At 34.6% G+C, this 15,464-nt stretch overlaps 1 protein-coding gene across 2 annotated transcripts; it reads left to right on the top strand.

Annotated features, from left to right (window-relative positions):
- Window positions 1-350: 350 nt before the first annotated feature.
- LOC139876239 (uncharacterized protein C24B11.05-like) lies at window positions 351-13,052 on the top strand. Of its 2 annotated transcripts, XM_071863531.1 has the most exons (8): window positions 351-366; window positions 10,785-10,864; window positions 11,013-11,078; window positions 11,169-11,304; window positions 11,538-11,625; window positions 11,719-11,976; window positions 12,078-12,143; window positions 12,719-13,052. In XM_071863531.1, exons 2-8 carry the CDS (start codon window positions 10,801-10,803, stop codon window positions 12,872-12,874), a joined length of 834 nt encoding a protein of 277 aa, XP_071719632.1. In that variant the 5' UTR covers window positions 351-366; window positions 10,785-10,800; the 3' UTR covers window positions 12,875-13,052. The 2 variants fall into 2 exon arrangements, with proteins under 2 accessions (XP_071719632.1, XP_071719641.1); XM_071863540.1 differs by lacking the exon at window positions 351-366 and having other exon boundaries at window positions 10,733-10,864.
- The last annotated feature ends 2,412 nt before the right edge of the window (window positions 13,053-15,464 follow it).

The raw sequence follows: 15,464 nt of genomic DNA, 5'->3' as shown, positions 1-15,464 counted from the left end.
GCTCGTTCATATGAGAATTTTGTTGCTTAAAAAACATAAAAAAAAGCATCACATCCGGAAAGGGAAAAAGGGAAAGAAGATATGTTAACAAATTAACAAAATACCGAGTAACTAAAAACAATAAATATATGAACGGGGTGGCAGGCTTCGAGAAATGTGGAGACACGTTATAGTTTTTGTTCCGGTCTTTTTCCAACTGCTGCTGTATTATTTATTTATGGAATTACTTTGAAAAAAAGTTTCAACAAAACGCCCATCTTTGCTTTCAGCGAATCCTATAAATATAACGCCTTCTTTATTTCCACATTCACAAACTCATCTCTTTTGCATCTTCATTCCATCAAACTAACACGCTTTTTTTCTCTTGTAAGTAACTGTCTTTTCTCTGTTTTATTTTCATCCTCATTGATTTTTGTTGGGAAAGTTAATCTGATGAGTCAAAGTATTTTGCAGATTTTAGAGTCTGATGATGTTAGAGTCTGAGGAGCAGATGATGTTAGAGTCTGAAGTTTTCAAAAGTCAACTGCCGAATGATTTCTTGTTGATAAAGCCATTTGAAGATTCTGGAAGATCTCTTTTATATTTAGAAGATATATGATGATGCGTTTTTGTGTTTATCTTCCAGAATTAATCTCCTTAAGTTTAGCTTTGATCCTTGTATATCTTTTCCTATTTTGTAGAGTAGTTTGTTAAGAAACCAAATCTGGAAGATTTGGTTCTTCTAGTATAAATACACGTTTATGTTTGCAGTTTTCATATATATATAAAAAACACGATTGTGCTTAATATATTATTGGTTTTCTTCTAATTCGTGTTCTCTTAATTTTCTGCACTTTAATTCCTATTGTTTGTGTGAAATTAAGAGTCTGGTGTTCATAGTTGAATTACTGTGAACTAATAACTGGTATCAGAGCGGGTAAGGTGTAAATCCGTCAAAGGTAATCTTTAAAACGATCTATTTTTCATCTTTGAAGAAATCAAGATGTCTACCAGTACAATTGTTACTCCAGTCATGGCTGGAAAAGGTGTGCCGATTTTTGATGGCACAGACTTTGCAACATGGAAGCTAAAAGTTCTATGGTTTCTTGGATCTGTTCATGAAGATGCAGAAACTGTCCTTACCACAGGACCCATTACACCAGGTCAAATGGTCGATGCTGTTCCTGGATCAGATACTGTTGCTGCACAACCTGCTTATTTTCGTTCAACTCCAAGAGAAAGATGGACAGAAGCAGAAGCTATAAAGTTTAAGCTTGACAGCAAAATAAGAAGTATTATTGGTAATGCTGTCACTGTTCCTATTCTCAGGAAAATTAGTCATGCCAAGACTGCTAAAGCTATGTGGGATCTTTTACTTAATGATTATGAAGGAGTCACAGTTGTTAAGACTCAAAAGAGAAAGAATCTGATCAGATGCTATGAAAACTTTGCTGCTGAGCCTAAAGAATCCTTAAGTGATCTCCACTCAAGGTTTCAGGTTTTGATAAATGATCTTGAAAGTGTTGGTATAGAAAAGACACAACAAGTTTTGTGTCAAAAGTTCATTGAATTACTACCTTCAAACTTTGAATCGGTTATTACTTCTATGGTAATAAGTGAGAAGATTGAAGGGTATGAGCTAAGTGAGTTGTTTGGTATTCTATCAAATTTTGAAGAAACACAGTTGAAGAACAAGATCAATGTTAAGAAGGTTGCTAAAGATCCAGAGGCAGCTTTGGTGGCTACTACAAAGAAGAACAAACAGTTGTTCTCCAGTTACTCTAGTAAGGTTGAATCTGAGGATGATGAAACTTCTGATGATAGTGAATCTGAAGAAGATGAGGAAGATGATGATCTGGAGGCCCAGATAGCTCTTTTGGCTCAGAGAGTTGAGCAAAGAAAGTTTGGTTTTAAGAAGGGTAAAGGTAAGAGTTCATTTGATCCAAAGAAAGCTAAGTGTTTCAAGTGTGGTAAGATAGGGCATATAGCTGCTGATTGCTGGTCTAAGGTTGAAGGAGGTTCAGATTCCTACAAGTCTGTTGACAAAGCAAGAAAGTACAAGTTGAAGTACAAGAAATTAAAGAATGAAGCTGAGAAGGCAAAGGGTAAAGAACAGGAGAAGGCTTTGTATACTGAAACATGGGAGGATGAAGATTCATCATCAGATGATGAGGAAGACAAGTGTTTTATGGCTTTAACTGAAATGGTTGGTGGATCCAGTAATTTTGAAGAGGATCTGAAGGCTATTGAGAAGATGGATATGGATAGTTCTTGTAATAAAATTTCTGCCTATAAGGTACAAAACTTTGTGAACTATTTTGATAATGAAAAAGTGAGAATGTTTCAGTACTTGTTGCTTGACTTTAAGTGGTGTTTAGAAGACATTGATAGGTTAAGAACACAAATCTTTGATCTTAAACAGTCAATTATGGAAAAAGATGCTGAAATTAAAGGATTAAAATCGTGTGAGGCTGAATTAGACACTTATAAAATGGCATATGCTGAAGAAACTAAAAGATTAAATACAGAATTAGGAAGATCAATTAAAAGGTCAAAACATTATGAGTCAATTTGTAGATCTTGGTGTGTATCTTCTAAAAAGAATTCTGATGCTATTGCCAAACAAATTCCAGATGATGTTAAGGCTATATTAGGTGAAAACTACATATTAGACAATAATGTGGAAGCTGATCCTAATAGATTTAAACCTGATATTTTACCAGATACTTTTGTAAAGTTTGATGGTGATAAAAAGATTTTGACAAATGCTTTTGTAAAATCATTAGATCCTGTTGAGCCTTTAGACATCATTGTACTTGAGAGCAGAGATCCTTTAGAGTCTGAAATTTTGTTACCATCAGACTCTAACTGGTCAGAAAGTAAAAGTCAATCAGAGTCTGAACTTGAGAAATCTTCAGACTCTAACAGTTTAGATTTGAAAATTAAAAGTGAATGTTCTGACCAGGAGTCTATCACCCATGAGTCAAGTTGCAAGGACATATCTGATTTATCTTCTGTTACTAGTACCAGTCCAGATTCTAAAAGGTCAAAAAGAAAGTCAAAGTCCAAACAGACTAAGACTATTCGAAAACTTAAAAAGGAAATTTCAAAACTTAATAATGTAATCAAAAGTAAAGAGAAATCTCCTGTTAAGAGTACATGTTGTCTTCCAAAGAGAATTGAAAAGTGTTGGAAACCCAAAGTCTGTGAAAGTGAAAGTGTTTTGAAATCTGTTAAAGACAAGTTGATCTGGATTGGTAACAAAGCTTTTGTATGGAGAGTAAAAGATTCTCCTATTGAACCCACTGAAAAGTGGGTTCCCTCCAAGAATTAATTGTGTAGTTGTTTGTGTCTTGTGTAGCAGGGTAGTAAGTGGTATCTGGATAGTGGCTGCTCAAGACATATGACTGGATGCAAAGAACATCTTGTAGAGTTTGTAGAAGAGAAGGGTCCTCCTGTGAGATATGGTGATAATTCTGTTGCAAAGACAGTTGGTTATGGTACTGTGAAAGCTGGTAGTGTTACTTTGATGAAAGTTGCCTTAGTTGAAGGGTTGATGCATAATCTGCTAAGTGTTAGTCAAATTGCTGATGAAGACTGTGAAATAAGAATCAGAAAGAAAGCTGGTATTATTTATGATCCAAAAGGTAGGCCAACACTTGTGGCCTGGAGACATCAGAATGTGTATGTATTGGATCTGAATTCTGTTAATTCTGGTATTGAGACATGTTTGTATTCTCAGACTGTAAATGAGCTAAATTGGCTGTGGCATAAAAGACTTTCTCATCTTAATTTTAAGAATATAAATGAGCTGTCTAAGAAGAAATTGGTGAGAGGTCTTCCACAGCAACCCTTTAAGAAAGATAAGCCATGTTCTGCTTGTATTATGGGTAAACAAACCAAAACCAAGTTTCCTTCAAAAACCCTGGCTACCATTTGTGATCCACTTCACATGCTTCATATGGATCTGTTTGGTCCAATGAATACTAGTAGTTTGGGTGGAAAAAGGTATACTCTTGTGATTGTTGATGAGTATTCCAGATTTACTTGGGTTATTTTCTTGGCTGCAAAGAGTGATGCTCCTGAAGAAATCATCAGGTTGATCAAAAGAGAGCAGGTTCAAAAGGGTATTCTTGTTAAACAGTTAAGAAGTGATCATGGTACTGAGTTCAAAAATGTTACTTTAATTGATTTTTGTGAAGAATCTGGAATTGGTCAAAACTTCTCTGCTGTAAGAACTCCTCAACAGAATGGAGTTGCTGAAAGAAGAAACAGAACCCTTATTGAAGCAGCTAGAACTATGCTATGTCAATCGAATGTAGCTTTAAGGTTCTGGGCTGAAGCTGTAAACACAGCATGTTACACTCAAAATAGGTCACTGATTGTGAAGAAACATGGTAAAACTCCTTATGAGTTATATCACAAAAAGGTGCCTACTATTCATTATTTTCAAGTTTTTGGGTGTAAGTGCTACATTTTAAATCAAAGAGATCAGCTTGATAAGATGAAGCCAAAGTCTGATGAAGGTATTTTTATGGGATATTCTTCTGTATCTAAAGCTTATAGAGTTTACAATCAGAGGAGAATGAAGATTGAAGAATCTATCAATGTTTCTTTTGATGAAAGCTCCTTAGAAATGGATCAATCATCCAATTCTGAGAATTCTGCACTTGAAGAAATGTCTAAGTTAATTTCAGAGAACATTGTTCAGACTCTGGATTCAGAGTCTGAGTCTGATGAACAGTGGTCAGACTCTAAAAATATTATTGCTGAAGGTGTTCATACAGAAGAATCTACACAAGAAGAAGAGATTGTTGTTAATCAAGAGAGTGGCCAATCATCAGATACCACCTCAGATCCCATTGTACCTATCAGAAGATCTTCAAGAAGCATAGTTCATCCAAAGCATCTTGATGATTATGTTGTGGATACTACAGGGTTACCCAAGACTAGTTCTTCTAATCAGGCTGCTGTGTCTGAATCTGCCATAGCTAATTTCTGTTTGTTTTCAAGTTTTCTTTCACTTATTGAGCCTAAGAAGATTGATGAGGCACTAGGTGATGATGACTGGAATGAGGCTATGACTGAAGAACTTACAGAGTTTGAAAGGAATGAAGTATGGGAATTGGTTCCAAAGCCTGATGATAAAACTATCATTGGCACAAAATGGGTATTCAGGAACAAGGTGGATAAAGATGGTATTGTTATCAGAAATAAGGCAAGGTTGGTTGCTCAAGGGTACAGGCAAGAAGAAGGGATAGATTATGATGAGACTTTTGCTCCTGTGGCTAGAATTGAAGCTATCAGATTGTTTTTGTCTCATGCTGCTCACAAAGGGTTTAAGGTATCTCAAATGGATGTGAAGAGTGCTTTCTTGAATGGAGTTTTGCAAGAAGAGGTGTATGTGAAACAACCTCCTGGTTATGTAAGTAAGAAATTTCCAAAACATGTTTACAAATTGAAAAAGGCATTGTATGGTCTGAAGCAAGCTCCAAGAGCCTGGTATGATACCTTGTCAACATTTCTTCTAGAAAATAATTTTTCCAGAGGAGCTATTGACAAGACTTTGTTTGTCAAAAAGGACAAAGGTGATGTGCTACTTGTTCAAATTTATGTAGATGACATTATATTTGGGTCCACTAATCCTAACTTGGGAAAATGGTTTTCTGATATTATGTCAAAAGAGTATAGAATGAGTAATTTGTGTACATTAAACTATTTTCTTGGGTTGCAAATAAAACAAAGTTCTGAGGGTATTTTTATAAACCAGAGTAACTATATTGCTAACATGTTAGACAAATATGGTTTCAAAAATTGTTCTTCTATAAGAACACCAATGAGCATTTCTGAAAAACTTGATAAGGATGAGTCTGGTAAACCCACTTGTCAATCAACCTATAGAGGTTTGATTGGATCTTTGTTATACTTAACTGCAAGTAGACCTGATATAATGTTTGCTACATGTCTTTGTGCACGTTACCAATCTGACCCTAAGGAGTCTCATTACAAAGCTGTGAAAAGGATTTTTAGGTACTTAAAAGGTACCCCTAACCTGGGTCTTTGGTATCCCAAAGACTCAGGGTTTGATCTAATTGGTTACACAGATGCAGACTATGCAGGTTGCAAGTTAGACAGGAAAAGCACTTCTGGTGGATGTCAATTGTTAGGTGGAAAACTGGTTAGCTGGTCTAGTAAGAAGCAAAACTCTGTTGCTACTTCTACAGCAGAAGCTGAATATGTTGCTGCAGGAAGCTGCTGTGCTCAATTACTTTGGATGCAACATCAACTTTTGGATTTTGGGTTGACATTGTCCAACACTCCAATCATGTGTGACAATGAGAGTGCAATTGCTATTACTGAGAATCCAGTGTTTCACTCAAGAACAAAGCACATTGAAATCAGACATCATTTTATAAGGGATTGTGTTGAAAAGGGCAAAGTGTATTTGAAGCATATTGGTACAAAGGATCAATTGGCAGATATTTTTACTAAGGCACTTAATGAAGAAAGGCATTTTTATCTTCTTGGACAACTTGGAATGTTAAATCCATCTAGTGAAATGTTGTCTAGTGATGACTCTTCCGGAGTCTGATGTTTTAATGAGTCTGGATGAGGTAATGCTATTTCAGAGTCTGAGATGGTGTGACTCTGGTGTATTTTTGATGTAATTTTGTGTAAATTATTTTCTATCTTGAGTCAAATAAAGTTTTTTTTTTTTCTTGTTCTGTTTTAGGTAAGTTTATTTTTCTTTATTCTATTTCTTATAATAAAAGGGTCAAAACTGTAACTTTTTGAGGAGGTAAATGGTAAAATTTTTGGCGGTGTCAGAATTATTTAATAGGGTTTAAATTTTAAATTTTTTTTTGTCAAATCAGTCGATCATCTCAAAACCCTCATCTGTTTTTCGAAATTCTCTTGCGATTACAATGGCGAACATGAAATTCATCCCTTTTGTTCTGGAACCAACTGAAAGGATGCATCGAGCAAAGGATTTTAGAGGTAATAAGGAGGTACAGGTATCGGTGAACAATAGGGTAGCTTGTGGTAGAATTCCAGAAGGGTTTGCTAATGAGGGATATGAGGAATTGATGCTGTTTATGAGGAATCATCCTTTGAAGGATGCCTTCTTTAAGACAACGGTGATGTATCCTGAGATGCTGGCTGAGTTCTGGTACACTTGTAATGGGAACAGAGAAGCAAGGTCAATTACTGGTACTTACAGGAATGGTAACAACACCTTAACAATTACTGAAAATCATTTAAGGGCTGCTTTAAACCTTCCTTTTAATGAGAATTTTGTTCGAACAGCAGCAAAATCTGCTGTACGAAATTGTTTTAACCTAGTTGGTCAGCCCTTAACCAATTCTAGTGTCAAAATCAGTATGTTCAGTCCAAGGTGGATGTTTCTATTGTCAAATATAATCAGAAGTTTGAGTTTTAAATGTGGGAGTCTAACTGAAATAAATGATTTTGAGGCTCATATTTTTGATGCCATGGTAACAGGGAGAAATATAGACTTTGCACGTCTGTATTTTAATGAACTCTTAGTGCTTACTGAAAAACCTTTAAGAGATCACAATGTGCCATTCATAAGATTTATGAGTCTAATGTTTGAACAAGCAATGACACCAATTTTGTACAATGGTTTGCAAACTTTTAATGTCTATGAGTACAGGTATTTACCTGAATGCAGTGTCAAAATGTTTCATAGGCACATTGTTGATGGTCAAGAAGTCCCTCTTACAGCTGCTATGATGCATTGGGTCAATTTGGGCCGTGCAGACCAACCTGCAGATCCTGAGCAATCAGAATCTGAAGGGGCATCTTCTTCAGGATCTGAGCAATCAGAATCTGAAGAAGGTCACAACAATGGTCAACAACATTCAACAGAATCTGAACATTCAGTTTCTACCCCCCCAATTACTCCACCCCATATTGTCAATCAAACAGAGCAGGCTGAAGATATGGTTGAAGAAACACCACTTCAATCTAACCCATCTTCACCCACTGCTACTGAGCAAATATCTTCATCAAACAACCTTATGAACTCACCAGTTCATACAGAGAATACCACCATACTTGAACCCTTAGATGATTCAGCATCTGTGAATTCACCATTACAATTCACTAGGCAAGATGGTGCTAGTACTGTTTCTTCACCTCTGCTAGAGGTTGTTGCAAGCAGTGCTTTGACCTTAACCAAACCTGATAGGTTAGTTAACTTGGATACCCACATTACAGTTACTGATGCAACCCCCTCAGTTAACTTACAAACAGAGGTCCCAATCCTGGACTCATCAAACCAAATTCAACAACCTACTGAAATGGCCAAACCTACTTCTACCTCAGACTTAAGTCTGTCACTACCTTTCCAGAGCATGTCATCCTTACACACTCTTGCACAGGCTGCCAATGCCACACTCATGTCACAGGGTGTGGTACAGGCCTCAACACCTTCTTTATCCAAGGATTGCTTTTCTTCACAACAGGAAAGTCATGAGGATATACCAACCATACCCACATCTATTGACACTGCAGGTCAGACTGAGGCACCAGTTGAATTGGTTGGCTTGAATAAGGCTTTGACTAATTTGACTAAGAAGTTTGATGACAAACTATCTGTTGTGCAGTCTGATCTTTCTAAAAACTTTAATAATAATTTTGTTTCAAAATCAGAGTTGATGGAGGTGAGGAGGTTGGTTGGGGAGTTGCAGGGTGGTGCTGGTAATTCAAATTCTGTGGTGATGTTTAATGACAGGTTGGATGTATTGGAAAAGAAAGTTGATGGGGTAGAAAGTTGTTTTACAGGGTTTGCTTCTGATTTGGTTACTTTAAAAAATCAACAAGCTGAAATCTGGGAAATCATATCTTCTCTTCAGGTGGATGATGTCAAAAAGGGGGAGAAAAGAAAGAGAGTTGATGATGCAGAGGTTGCTGGTGATAAGAATAAGAGAGCTGCTGTTGAGGGGGAGAATCAAATTGAGGGGGAGCACATTGTTGTTGATGAGGTTGTGGTTTCAGAAAATGTGGTTGAGAATGTTACTGTTGGTGATGAAATTGTTGCTGGTGGTGTTAAGGATAAGGGTAAAAATGTTGCAGCTGTTGGTGAGATGATTGCAGAATCTGCTGGTGATATTTCTGAAAATCCTGCGGTCTTGAATGATCTGAGAGCTAAGTTGAATAAAAGGTTTAGATTTAGAAGGTATGAAGGAGAAGTGTTGAAGGTTGAAATTGATAGGACTGAGTATGATGGAGTGTGTTTGTTTCTGACTTTATCTCATGCTTCTGATAAAAGATTAAGGGTGAAGTTGAATCAAATATTGAGGTTAGGATTTTGTGAATGGAGAGGAATTGCATTTGGTTTGAGAGGTTGTGAAGGTGACAGGGTGATTTTAAGTGAGGTGTTTAAGAGGATTTTTATGTTTGTGCATCTGGTGTTTGAAGAAGGGTTTATTAGTTTGAAGGATTATGAAGTTTTCTGTGAAGCCTTTAATTTGAGAAAGAAAGAAAGAAGGGTCAAGAGGATAGTTGATACATATGCTGTTCCTGAACATATGGAGTTTATAGATGATTTTTATGTTGAGTATTTGGATGCATTGCTGGTTAAAACTTCTAATGGAAGGAGAATGTTGATTAGAGTGGATCAGTTTGAGGATGCTAATATTGAGCTGCTATTAAGTTTGATGACAAGGTGTGAATCTCTGCAGACCTTACCTTTTCGAAGAAAGTTGTTGATGCACTTGTACAGCAAGATCAGTATGATGAAGAAGATCTCACACATGAAGCATAAGTGCAAGCTGATTGAAAGAGAGGTCAAGAAGTTGATGGGTTAGTAGCTTGAATTGTTTTGACATCATCAGATAGGGGGAGATTGTTGGGAAAGTTAATCTGATGAGTCAAAGTATTTTGCAGATTTTAGAGTCTGATGATGTTAGAGTCTGAGGAGCAGATGATGTTAGAGTCTGAAGTTTTCAAAAGTCAACTGCCGAATGATTTCTTGTTGATAAAGCCATTTGAAGATTCTGGAAGATCTCTTTTATATTTAGAAGATATATGATGATGCGTTTTTGTGTTTATCTTCCAGAATTAATCTCCTTAAGTTTAGCTTTGATCCTTGTATATCTTTTCCTATTTTGTAGAGTAGTTTGTTAAGAAACCAAATCTGGAAGATTTGGTTCTTCTAGTATAAATACACGTTTATGTTTGCAGTTTTCATATATATATAAAAAACACGATTGTGCTTAATATATTATTGGTTTTCTTCTAATTCGTGTTCTCTTAATTTTCTGCACTTTAATTCCTATTGTTTGTGTGAAATTAAGAGTCTGGTGTTCATAGTTGAATTACTGTGAACTAATAATTTTTCTCTTTAATTATATACTTTGACAAATATTATATATATACATGATACGAGAGTTGCATATATATGTAATATGATACATGGTTAATTGGAGATTATTCTTTTAAACGTTCTTTTCCTTGTTTGCAAAGTACATTTGGATTTGATTATATGTAAGTCATTGAATGTTCTTGATTAAAATCATGACTTTGATGTAATTTTTTTTTTTAGTATTATATTAGTTTTTTAGTATAAAAACTTAAATTAATTGAAAATATTAATGTTTGAACTTTCCAGACGACTTTTACTTTGATTTCACGTTTAATCTGCTTTATGTGACACTTTGAGTATGTTCCCGTGATTTATTTAATATTTGTGCAGTCAAAAAATTGAACTCCCTTGTTGATTATATATTATACATTGACTTCTGCATTCCTAATTCTTATGATTTTCTGATGTAAAATAGAATAAACAAATTCACAATGGAACACGAAAACAAATTCCAACAACAGATCGCACAATCGAAATATGAGTGTCTTCTTTTCGGTAAGCCTCAAATTTCTCAATTTGTTAGTTTCGAATGTTTCTGTTATTTTTTTTTTTTTTTTATTTTTTTTTTTTTTGATTAAAATTTTAACCATTTAGTATATTATACAGTTTTGATTTTGATATTTATATTGTGTTGGACTTATAGATGTTGATGACACCCTCTATCCTCTATCTTCTGGATTGTCAGCACAATGCACCAAAAACATCAATGGTATATTTATACACACAATGTTTTTTATAACCATCTTTTATTTGTTACATTGTGTATGAAATTAATTTTTGTTACATGTGCATATTTTAGAGTATATGATGAATAATCTTCATATAGAGGAAAACAAAGTTTCAGAACTGTGTGCTCAACTCTATAGGGATTACGGGACAACAATGGCCGGTCTGTGTGCTATTGGCTACAATTATGACCATGATGAATACCACCGGTAACTAGTTTTCCCATTTACCTTTTTGTCAATTCCATCCGTCCCAATTTTATTGTTCACAGACAAAAACATTTTTAATAAGATTACAGGATATGGATATAAAAGAAATTTACCTCATTATTTTTATATATTTAAGAAGTGAACAATTAATTTGAGACAACCCGAAAAGGAATACTGAGCGAGTATTAAATTAGTATCTAATATCTAATATTCTGTTATTGTTGATCAAACAGTTTTGTACATGGGAGATTGCCTTACGAGTATCTGAAACCCGACCTTGTTCTGAAAAGTCTTTTGAATAGCTTGCCCATCAGGAAAGTGGTAAGTTTTCAACTCTTTTTCTGCTCGTTCTACGCGTTTAATGTTTTTCTGTAAATGCATTTTGTATGAATGTTTTGGTGCCATATGTCACAGATTTTTTCAAATGCAAATGAAGCACACGTGGCTGAAGTTCTTGGCAGACTCGGGTTAGAGGACTGTTTCGATGATGTCATATGTTTCGAGTCTCTGAACTCCAAAAACGAAACCACTGATGCTACTAATAGTTCTGTTATTGAAGATAACGAAGATGAACCCGTTGGGTTACTACCAAAGACTCCTATTGTATGTAAACCGTTTGAAAACGCTTTTCAGCAGGCTTTCGAGATGGCAAAGATCAACCCTGATAAAACTGTAAGTCATCTGATATCATAATTTGTATTTGACCTATATGCCCTTTTCACACTATCTTTGTTGCAGTTTATAATGATTTTAATTAATATATGGTGTTTCAGTTGTTCTTTGATGATAGCTTACGCAATATACAGACTGCGAAACTCATGGGTCTTACTACTGTGTTGGTAAGTTGATTCTGCCGACGCTTTACTTATAAATCTTGGTTTTTGCTATTGACAAATATCATAACGTATACTATGGAGGTATAAAAACAAAATTACTTTCAATAACAAAAACATTAACACTAGTCGGGATTTTAAACGTTGTCCGTTGGGATTTTGAGGTTGTCCGACTAGTCTTTGACTTGATTGTTTTATTTGATCAAAGTTACCAAAACTCCAATCTAGTCGGTCAAAGTCGGACTTAGTACTAGTTCAAAGGTCAGATTTAGTCGGTCAAAATCGGTAACGTGAAATATAATCAAAATCAAAGTTGGTCAACTATTATCTGACTTACATGACTATAATCAAATACATTTGGAGATGATGCAGTTTTATTTTTATTAATTTGGATTTCCGCTAGAATTAAGGTCCATTTAAAATGGTTTTATTGGACAAGTAATCCGGGTCTAGCATGTTATAGCATTCTTTAACTACATATACTTCATCCCCAACGTCTTGCTATGGTTGCATTTATTACATTCCGCCGTTCTTGAAAAATAAAATAACGTATGTTATGTTTACTTGTGGGTAAAAAACAGGTTGGTTCGTCGCAGCGTAAGTATGGTGCAGATTATGCTTTGGAGAGCATCCACAATATCAAGGAGGCTTTACCCGAGCTATGGGAATTGGTCAACAAGTCAACAGATGTTTCCCGTTCGCGAAAGGTTGCAATTGAGACTTATGTGAACGCTTAGATACATGACCACAAGTGCTGTACTAATGGTTCTAGTCTTACTGTGTAACTTTATAATTTATTAATGGAAGTCTAGTTCTTAATACTTTGGTTATTATTCGTATAATTTATTTATATGCGAATGTAAATGATAGTTACCTATTGAAGCTTTAAATTAAGTTGTACTTTATATTTATCAATTCTGGTCCGTTGGTAGAGAATAATTTTTTATGTTTTTGTGCTGGTCCATTCACTGTGTCCATTCAGTTCCAGCGCTATCTAGTACCATCGTGATCATGGAGTATAAAAAACTTTCAGTTTTAATCAGGTTGCAAAAGACGCGAGACGGGGTCGAGACGGTCGGGTCCTAAAAGGGTCGAGACGGTCGAGACGGGGTCGAGACGGAGGTCTAGACGGATGTTGACTAACGTTGACTTTTAAATAAAAATGTTATATATTATATATATATATTGTACATTACATTATTTCAAACATAAGCATTTCACACATGTTTAAATACTTCAACATTTCAAACATAAAAAAAGAAACCCTAAGTAATAGCACAACGTTTAAATTTTTTTTTTTTATAAAAAAAAAAAAAACTTGAAAAAAATCAGAAAAACCCGTTTTTCCCCGTCTCGGACCGTGTTTGACCGTCTTTTGACCGTTTTTTGGCCGATTTCCGTTTTTTCAAACGTTTTATGTATAAACGGGACGGGGCACTCCAAAATCCGTCTACACCCCGTCTACACCCCCGTTTTTTCCGTTTTTTACAACACTGGTTTTAATAATTAATTTTAATTTAAATAAAGCATAATAAGAAATTACATAACTTTCTAATAATGGACAAACAATAGTGGTGGGAATAATAGTATGTTTGATAAAATTGAATGATTTAGCGTTGAATAATTTTGATTAAATTGAATAATTAGCACTAAATAGTTCATAATATAAATTATTTAAAGATTTTGAATGATAATAATCTGTTTGATTACCATTTTGAATGACCAATGTGAATAATATGAAATTACTTAATTTACTTTTTGCATAATATAAAATTACCTTATTTACCTTTTGCATTAATGTTTAAGAAATTATTTCATCTCTGACAGCATTGAATATTTAACTATTCAGCATCATATGTCATTCATAGGTCTGAAACAAATGCACTGACTATTGGACGGTTCAATATTCATCGTTGAACCATTCAATTAAGAAGTAATCAAATACACCCTATAAACTTCCACAAAATGACATAAGTCTTAATTGGAAACTTTTTCTAATGGCCAACATTGATCTGGCAATGCTTCTTCTAAGATGTTTGCGTATGCTCTTTAAATCATAGAACACCTCCTTAGACAAAATTGCGCCAATGATCCATCATGTTTGTATTAAGTAGCATGATAAACCTTTATCTTATTTTTTGACGCAGATGATCCTAAACTATCAACATTTGACACCATGGCCTAACCACTAAACGTTGTTACCTGATTGACTTTAAGTTCCATCACGAGCGAAGCACGTGAGGAAAATATAGTCCACAAACGTTTAATATGTTGCAGAGTAAACGATTAGTATGCAACTCAAATCGCTGTTTCATCAAAAACTAAACCCTTCAACTTCTAATACGGATGTAAACATGACAACAAACAAAAAATACACGATCAAACACAACAAATATGCCGTTTGATTCATTCTTTTCGATCAAAACTGATTATGGGCTCGAAAAACTGATGAAATTATATGGTATGATTATTTTTTTCATGTGTTAATCCATCTATATTTTTTATAACAGTTAAACATATTTATGGCTGATGCAACTTTAATGTTAATATAGTTTTGGTTCATTAGTCACCATTAGTCACTTGGTGTCACTATTAGTCACTTTGTGTCAAAACAGTCACCATTAGTCACTTTTTGTTCATTATGTTTGTGTTAAACTTTCTTTACATCAAAATTACAACATCAAACTACATGGTGACTGTTTTGAACTACAACAGCAAATTACATTATAACAAAATTACAACATCAAACTACAAACTACAACATCAAATTAAAAAACAAAAGTGCATAAATAACTAGTGGTTTCATTGATCATTTAACACATTACATCAAAATTTGATCATTAACCTATTACATAACCATACTTGCACTGAAGATGATCAAAAGTAAGAGTACTTCAAAAGCAAACTTGAACTAATTACACACAAACATAAATAACAAATAAAATCCAACTAATAATCAACAAAAACTTCAAATTTTGAGCACGATTCTCCGCAGATTTAGCTTTGGCTTCAATTCCATGCTTTGCATTCAATAACCCTAGAATTATCATTTTCGAGCGTTCAGAAATAGGTGGAGCAAACCATCCAACGAACCTGCAAGTTGAACCCTGAAACATGATACAATTTAGGTCCATTACAAAAAAAAAAAAAAAAAAAAAAAAAAAAAAACCATAAAAAATAACCTTAATGTTCGAATTAAATGGCATACTACAATGGGGCAAGCATAAAATCGACACCCTGGATTTAGAGCAGTCCATGACGTACACAAGAGCGCGCTTTGTGTAACATTCCGCCTTTTTCCGTTTACCTTCCGTTATACTATTTTAA

The sequence above is a fragment of the Rutidosis leptorrhynchoides genome, chromosome 1 (genome assembly GCF_046630445.1).
Source record: "Rutidosis leptorrhynchoides isolate AG116_Rl617_1_P2 chromosome 1, CSIRO_AGI_Rlap_v1, whole genome shotgun sequence".
Lineage (NCBI taxonomy): Eukaryota > Viridiplantae > Streptophyta > Magnoliopsida > Asterales > Asteraceae > Rutidosis > Rutidosis leptorrhynchoides.
The sequence above is the reverse complement of the archived record's forward strand: the minus strand, read 5'-3'. Positions and strand labels throughout refer to the sequence as shown.